The following is an 8,604-nucleotide window of genomic DNA, read 5'->3' as shown; positions in this document are numbered from 1 at the left end:
GTAGGTGGTGTGCAGAAGGCAGCCGATCAATGACTCTCTCATCACTGATATTTCTATCACTTCCTCTCACTTCCTCTCTAAAATCAATAAAAAAGTATATTTTAAAGTAAAATGTTTATATATAACATATAGCCCGGCCTTTTTAAATCCACTCTCATAATCTTTATCTTTTAATTGGTGAATTTAAACCATTAACATTTAAGCTATTATCATATAGTTGGATTAGTATCTACCATGTTTGTAACTGTTTTCTATTTATTGTAATTGTTCTTTGTGTCTCCCCTTTCCTGCCTTCTCTGGTTTAATTGAGTATTCTACATGAATCCATTTTATCTCCTCTCTTGCATATATCAATTATGGTTCTTTCTCACAAATATGTTAATGGTTAGAGTTTCCAATATACATTTACAACTAATCTAATTCAACCTTCAAATAACACTACACCATTAGATATGTAGTCTAGTATCTTATAATAGAAAATTTCCCATTCTTCTCTTCCTTCCCTTATGACATTACGATCATTCTTTCACCTTATTCATATGCTATAATTATTCAACACATTGTTACTATTATTACTTTAAACAAAGCTATCTTTAGATTAAGAATAAGAAAAGAGCCCTAGCTGGTTTGGCTCAGTGGATAGAGCATCAGCCTGCGGACTGAAGGGTCCCAGGTTTGATCGCAAGGGCACATGCCTGGGTTTCAGGCTTGATCCCCAGTAGGAGACCTGCAGGAGGCAGCCAATCAATGATTCTCTCTCATCCATGGGGACGGACTGCAGGAGGCAGCCAATCAATGATTCTCTCTCATCATTGATGTTCCTATCTCTCCCTCTCCCGACCTCTCTGAAATCAATAAAGATATATTTTTTTTAAAAAAGAATAAGAAAAGATGGATGTTTTACCTGACTTTATTCCTTCTCTGGTGCTTTCCCTTTCTTTATGTAGCTCCACATTTCTGACCTACGTCATTTTCTTTCTTTTTTGGTTTTAGATAATAATCACCCTGCATATAGAGTTTTACATTTTTGTGTGGTTTTTAAAGACCACAATGGCAATATTGATGTTCTCTTTACTACCGGACTGCTTTTACTTCTAGTTTTGTTTGTTTGTTTTTATTAAAGAGACATAGGAAAGGTTTTTTAAAGAGACAAAAATAAATCATGATATATCTTCAATTCAACTTTAACACTTCAAGGTTGTTACTTAAGTTATTCAGTTTTATACTTGTACATATTTTCTTTTACACTAGAAGAAGTCTTGGTTCCTCATTCATTACTGTAAGTTCTTATTTATTTTATCCTATAGTATACATACCAAAGTTGTGAAGTATAACAATATTATTATTTCCTATGGTTTATGTTATTATTATTTCTTATGGTTTATGTTGTTATGGTTTTGGCTTTGACCTTAGGATCTAACCCAAAGGGGATAAACAGCCAAAATGTTTTCTTTAAAGTCACTTGAACTCACTCCTTTTATGTGTGTAGTCATGTCATCAACTTGACATGCAGTTGGGTTCTTTTGCTTCACATTGCTTTCAGCTGTTACAGATTGCTTTTTAAAATTATCTTTTCTTAAATTTTGGCTTTTAATTCTGTAAAAATTTATGTGATTCCTAAGTCAAACTATTTTCAAACAGTTATATTCAGAGTTTTACTTCCATCTGTATTCCTATCACTTTATTCCCTCCCTCCTCCTGTACGGAACCTTCTTAAAGATTATTGTCTGTGGTTCATCCTTCCATTGCATTAAGAGTTTCAGGTGGGAGGTGTGTGTGATGTGGCGTAAGCAGGACTTTCCATCTAGGAGGAGGGACAGATCCCTGAGTGCAGAGAGCGTCAGCTTACTTGGCTGTATTGCTTTTTCTGATAGGGACAGGGACAGGGAAGGTGGGAGGGGGACAGGAGGGAGAGAGGGCTGTGCCACAGGGATGGCAAGCTTCTTGACGCTGTGAAGAATGGTGTTAAAACCAAAACACAGAATTTACAAATTATTTCAAAATTTTAAAAGTAAAAAAACAAAGCACAAGACCCAGCCAAACAAAAATTAAAGCACCTGTTGGCCTCTGTTGGGCACACATAACGGCTGGGGCAGAGGTGCCAGGCTGGGGTTACTTCAATAAAGAAGTGCGCCCTCCAACAGAAGTGGAGGCTTTTGAGGCACAGGCCAAACTCACTCTCTGCTCTCCTCAGTTCTCAAGTTCTGGGCACCCTGGGATGTTTGCTGACTCTAAATATCTGTTACCACATCTTGGGAGAAAGATCCTTATTTTCCCTCCGGCCCTTTTTTCCTGTCATAAAACAAAACAAAAAAGAGTCACGCTTTCTCTTGTCCCTTTGCCAAAGATGTGGCAGTAAAGACACTGCCCTCCGAGGGGCATCCTTAATAAGACAGTATGTCAGCGTGAGGATGGAGCCGTGTGGAACAATGGGAAAAGGGGGCATGCTTTTGGCTTCTACCACTTCCAGCTGTGTGTCCTTGGGCAAGTTTCTTACCATCCCTGAGCCTTGGTTTCCTTACCTGAAAAATAAGAATGATGGTATCCAACTCACAGGATGTTTTTAGAGGCTTAAATTAGTGGTGTGTGTGTAATACTCCTGACACACAATGCCAGTACTACATAATGGACCTCAATAAAGAATAGCTACAGCCCTAGCTGGTTTGGCTCAGTGGATAGAGCATCAGCCTGAAGACGAAAGGGCCCTGGGTTCGATTCCAATCAAGGGCACATGCCTGGGTTGCGGACTCAATCCCCCTGGGACATTCAGGAGGCAGCTGATCAATGATTCTCTCTCATCACTGATGTTTCTATCTCTCTCTCCCCTCTCCTTTCCTCTCGGAAATACATATATATATTTAAAGCTACTACTGCTGTTATTCTCTCCTTTTTGTTTCACAGGAAATTTGCGAGAATCCCCGATTTATCATTGGTGGAGCCAACAGAACTGACATCTGTCAAGGAGAATTAGGTAGGAAGGTCCCTCAGGTCATATCCAGCCGAACAATCCAGGGGCAGTTAAAAGGAAATAAAGGGACGGTAATCTGTTTTTATTTTTAATGAATTTTGGGGGGGGCAGGCTTTTATATTATTTTTTGTGCTGGTGATTGCTTCATTTAATTTCTGTGCCTCCCACGTCTCTTGTTCTTTGCCATGTGTCACAGGAAGTAGACCTCATTCCACAGCCTCCCTTCTAGAGTCACAGGACAGGCACACATCCCACTCAGCAAGACCAAGCCCTGCTTTTGACTGTTCCCATCTTCCTTAAAAGACAGCTCTGAACCGTCTGCGTACCAAGCATGGCCCTTGGGAGCATAGAATCTATATATACACACAAAACGCATTAACAAAAAGAGCACTGGGAACTGGAACTCTCGTTTAAATTGCCTCAGAATAACAGCTCCTTATGAAAAGAACCTGTCAGCCCTGGCCGGTAGCTCAGTTGGTTAGAGCGTTGTCCCAATACGCCAAGGTGTGGGTTTGATCTCTGGTCAGAGCACTTACAAGAGCAACCAATGAATGCATAAATAAGTAGAACAACAGATATTTCTCTCTCTCTCTCTCTCTCTCTCTCTCTCTCTCTCTCTGTCACACACACACACACACACACACAGCAAAGTGTCGCCTCTGACTACATATAGTGCTCTGCCAGAAAGGAGGTTCAGGAAATAAGAAAATGTCCCCTTCTCATCCCATTGCCAGCAATGTCTTAGCGCCCCCTACAGACTGGTTCCAGAGCAGCTGCCTAATGACTCTACAGCACAAACCCGCTTGACTGATGCTTCTCAGATGCCCAGTCTCCACTGAGGTCAGAGGGGAAATGGACTCACATTGCAAAGATACGGAGCAGGGCGGAGTTCCCACAGGTGTTCTGAAGAACGGCCCAACGATGACCTACTGCCCTGCTTACACTGAGGCCCAGAAAGGAAATGAGCTAATTTTGCAGTTGGAGGAATTGCCCACAGCTTTCAGGAAAACCACTGGGGAGGGTCTAAGTTGCCCTATGGGTCTCATTGTCAAGGGACTGCTGTGGAACTCCTTCTCTGGTTGACACTGTAAGGTCAGGCCTGGAGGTAGGACAGTGAGCACCACTTGAACTGTGCTCTTCAGAGAAGTGGAGCAGCATGGCCGGGAGGGGCAGCCCCCCCTTTGACCTGTGCCTCTGTTTGCCTGCAGGGGACTGCTGGTTTCTCGCAGCCATTGCTTGCCTGACCCTCCACGAGCACCTACTTTTCCGAGTCATACCCCATGATCAGAGTTTCATCGAAAACTATGCGGGGATCTTCCACTTCCAGGTAAGGTCCTGGGAGTGGCCAGCGGCGGTTCGCTCGCCACTAGTCTCCTGGCCTTGTCTTTCCCGTGGCTCCAGAAAGGTTTCACCTGCCCTCCCAGCCGTGGCTGTGGGCAGTGGTCCCTTAAGGCCGCAAGCCTGTGCGGAAGCAGTTGTTTATTTCTGCCCTTCACACTCGCCCTCACACACTTCCGCTATGCCCCCAGAAAAGCAGGAAGACATCCTGTTTGCTGGACTCTGGGTCTATTTTTGCCTCTCCGGCTGGCTGGCTGCTCTCATTACCCGCGGCCCTTCTCAAGTAGGCCCCTGAGATATTAGCATGGAGAATCCTTAAAGGAAGCCCCATCCACAACGGTGGCTTCTGTTTACTTATTTCCATTTAAGGCAGATCTACACCAAGTCCATCACTCACCTCTCCTAGGCTCTGGAAGGAAAGTCTGGTTAATCTGGGGACTAGGTCTCTGGTTTGGCCCAGAAATGAGTCTGACTTCCAGCATCAATTCAGCCATTGGACATTTTCTGGACCCAACGTGTCCTGGCATAGAGCCAGATCTGGTGCTGGCCCCCAACAGAGTGAGTTCTACATGTGGGGGTCTAGCAGATACCAGGGTTCTGAGGCATCCATCTGTCTCCCGCCCTAAAGGCTCCAAACATCTTGATTGATCTAAATCATCGGTTGACGTATCTGCTGATCCTGTACCTCAGGGCTCAAGGCCTCGGAAAAGTCTCTTCAGGTTCAGGGTCAGCGTCCTGCTGCGTCCTGGCACCGGGGGAGGCAGCCAGGCCCTGAATTTTGTTTTTTCCCTGTACCACTGAGCTGCTAGTTTCCCACTGATACTTAAAGGGTCTGATGTCTAAAGGGACATAAATACAAAAACCAAATAGATTTTTGCCCTCTTGTCAACGGGGGAGGAGGGGAGATATCATTAGAAGAAAATTAAACTACACTTGAATTTCTTCAATTAAAACAGAATTGTTTAAAAAAGAACAACAACCAGAATTGCAATTATTGGACAATTCTCCTGCTTCGGCCAAAGTATGTTCTGGGCACATTTTCTTCCATGTTCATTCTCTTCTTCAGCAGCAATTTCTACCTTGTTTGCCATCAAGAAATACATCAATCAACACATCACCTTCATCTAGACCAGTCGCTCTCCACCTGGCTGCAGTGGTTAGAATCAGCTGAGGTGCCTAAAGACGCTGGTACCTAGGCCCCACCCCAGACTTACTGGGCTGGAGAATGACAATTCCAAGTCCTCAGATATTCATGGAGCTCCTACTATCCCCAGCCCTGGGCTGGACTCTGTGGAAGACACGAAGTGGCTGGTAACTGCTTCCTGCCCTCAAGGAGCTCACAGTCCACTTAGAAACAGATGCCAAACCCAGAATAGTATGAACAAGCACCAAGGTGCAGAGCCGAGGAAATGGCCCTGCTCTGGGATCAGAGGAACCCCCGTGCCCCCTCAGGAATGCTGGGTAGGGACACACTTCCCAGTGGTAATCTGAGCTCGCTGCTTCTGTGCAGTTCTGGCGCTATGGAGACTGGGTGGACGTGGTTATCGATGACTGCCTGCCAACTTACAACGATCAGCTGGTCTTCACCAAGTCCAACCACCGCAATGAGTTTTGGAGCGCTCTGCTGGAGAAGGCTTATGCGAAGTAAGGCCACGCTTTCGAAGGGGAGGCAAGTCTAGAAGTGAGGAGGTGGGCTGCAAAACCCAGCCAGGGTCTCACTCGTGAGAGGAGGCGTGCATATCTGTGCACGTGTGCACGTGTGTGTGTGTGTGTTCAACTGTGACCCAAAGTCAGAGCAGATCGAGCCCAGGCAGGAACAGCTCTAACTAAAAAGATTCTGTTTAAGAACAGAAAGGAAGACACAGGTAGGAAAGCTTTATCTGTAGCTTCCCAGAGTGAGCTCTTTAATTCTGTCTTTGCAGTGGCGTGACAAGTCCTAGATCCAAGCATTATATTTCTGGAGCTCAGATCCCAGGGTCTTGCTTGGCTCCACCTCATGAGTTTGCAATATATTCATAAAGCCATATCGTCGCTCAACTTAGAAGGCCGACCGACTGGTGGCTTTAAGGAAGCCCTACCTCAGGGTTCAGGGTTATAATGGAGAGAGAGCTATCGGGGGCGGGGTGGGAATAGCTAGTTTCTGGTCCCAGTGCTCTGGCTCCGGTGGCCCTGGGTGAGTCACCTAGCCTCGGGAGTTCAGCTTCTCCTCCGTGAAGAAAGGGAATCATAGTGCCGATCCATTATCCTATAGAGTTGTTGGAGAATTGATGAGAGAACATCACAGGACGCAAGAGTAAAGTTCTGGTGGCAGTGCTGCCTGGGTTACGTTTCCTGGAACCCTGTGACCCAGATTGGTCTTCATCCTCTCTCCAAGGCTGCATGGTTCCTATGAGGCTCTGAAAGGTGGGAACACGACAGAGGCCATGGAGGACTTCACGGGAGGAGTCACAGAGTTTTTTGAGATTAAGGATGCTCCCAGAGACATGTACAAGATCATGAAGAAAGCCATCGAGAGAGGCTCCCTCATGGGCTGCTCCATTGATGTAAGTCTGGGGTGTGGGGCGCAGGGCAGGGAGCAGCAGCCACATATCGGAAAGCCTTACCCGGTGACTGGCAGCACAGGGCTCTCCTCTGGGACCCGCAAATATTTAGCTTTAGGAAGCAGGAACTGGCTCTCAACTTGGAAAATTGGGAATTTCTCAACGTAGAAGAGTTCTGGGGCATTTTCAATAAAGAGGTAGGACAAGGACATATCGAGCTCTGGAATACTGGGGACAGGTCCAGAGGCCTGTATCAGTGCGGGCCTCTGTGGTGGGCCCATGCCCCCATGGAGCTGGCCACATGCTTGGCGGTGGGCCTGAGCCCACTGGTTCCCTAAGAAAGCCTCTCAGTCCTTGGGCTTTGACGGCCACTCTCCCTCGGGGCCTGGGCTCGGTGCTGTGGTCTGGGAGGAGCTCAGCCTGCAGTCCCCCTCTCGGTGTAACGAAGTGGTTTGAACTGAGACCAGAGTCAAGGGTGAGGAGATGGCAGACTGGCCAGGCCTACTGAGTGTCGGAGACACGCCAGCCTGGGCTGCTCAGTGCATACTGGTCCTGGCGCTTTCCATAGCGAGGAAGAGGCCCGAGATGAATTACTCTTCCTTCCTCTCCCAGTACTCGCCTGGATAGGAGAGGCTGGGGAGATCGGCTGGCATAGGACACCCATAGATGAACATTTTCTTCCTGTATCGCCTTTCTCCATCTTTTCTCCATTCATGCTGTTTCTCTCTCCTCTCTTCCTTTGTCTGTCCCCTCCCTTCCTCCGTCTCCTTCCCCTGTTATCACCCTCCTCTGTTCTCCTCCTGGACTGCCTCCTGCCCTCCCCGTGGGGCCCCAGGATGGCACAAACATGACCTATGGAACCTCGCCTTCTGGGCTGAAAATGGGGGATTTGATTGCACGGATGGTGAGGAACATGGATAACTCGCTGCTCCGCCCCACAGGCTCAGAGGACAGACCGACCCGGGTGTGTACGGCTCAGATGTCGGGAATAACCACCCCTCCAACCTGCATGACCTGGCCCTGCTGGTGTCACACTCCCCTCAGTAGCCAGTGCCTCACACACAGGCCCCCGCCTGAGGCCTCCCAAGGGTCTGAGTTGGAATAATTTGCCTGCTCCAAGGCTCTTGAGGGTGGGAGAGACAGGATTTGGAAGGGATCTCTATGGGAGCCCCTTCTCCTTGATCCAGGCAGTTTCTCTGATAAATTAACAGGAAGAAATACAAGAGAGACTTCTTTTCTTCTTTTTTTTTTTTTAAGAAAGGGATTTGGATTATTTATTTATTTATTTTTAAATATAGTTGTATTGATTTCAGAGAGGAAGGGAGAGGGAGAGAGATAGGAACATCAATGATGAGAGAGAATCATTGATTGGCTGCCTCCTGCATGCCCCACACTGGGAATCAAGCCCACAACCCAGGCATGTGCCCTTGACCAGAATCGAACCCAGGACCCTTCAGTCCCCAGGCCAATGCTCTATCCACTGAGCCAAACCAGCTAGGGCAAAACTGGTTATTCTATAACTTTCATTGTGCATTTAGAAAATCAAGACAACTTAACTTTTGTTAATTTCTTTGAAATTATAGAAATAAAGATTTAACAGACAAGTGAAAGGTTTCTAATTGTGTTTATTTTAATATTTTATGTAGCATTGTTGATGGTATGAAGAATGTCAGATATTAGGCTTAAGATGAATATCTCAGGTTCAAAATGAATTAATTCAACAAGCATTTATTTAAAAATTAAAGAGTGAAACAATTT

General features: G+C 46.2%; 1 protein-coding gene across 5 annotated transcripts in view; it reads left to right on the top strand.

The window, feature by feature from the left end:
- CAPN3 (calpain 3) overlaps positions 1 to 8,604 on the top strand; it is a 49,328-nt gene that overhangs the window by 22,674 nt on the left and 18,050 nt on the right. For 3 of the 5 annotated variants that reach the window (XM_006778049.2, XM_006778047.2, XM_006778051.2), the window contains exons 2-6: positions 2,902 to 2,971; positions 4,177 to 4,295; positions 5,817 to 5,950; positions 6,681 to 6,849; positions 7,682 to 7,810. In XM_006778049.2, the coding sequence (XP_006778112.1) occupies positions 2,902 to 2,971; positions 4,177 to 4,295; positions 5,817 to 5,950; positions 6,681 to 6,849; positions 7,682 to 7,810 (621 nt within the window). The remainder of the gene's footprint in view (positions 1 to 2,901; positions 2,972 to 4,176; positions 4,296 to 5,816; positions 5,951 to 6,680; positions 6,850 to 7,681; positions 7,811 to 8,604) is intronic. The other 2 variants (XM_006778052.2, XM_006778050.2) reach the window with 1 other exon arrangement.

Source organism: Myotis davidii, unplaced genomic scaffold (genome assembly GCF_000327345.1).
Source record: "Myotis davidii unplaced genomic scaffold, ASM32734v1 scaffold46, whole genome shotgun sequence".
In the NCBI taxonomy this organism is placed as follows: domain Eukaryota; kingdom Metazoa; phylum Chordata; class Mammalia; order Chiroptera; family Vespertilionidae; genus Myotis; species Myotis davidii.
Note: the sequence above shows the minus strand (reverse complement) of the source record. Positions and strands in the feature narration are given on the sequence as shown.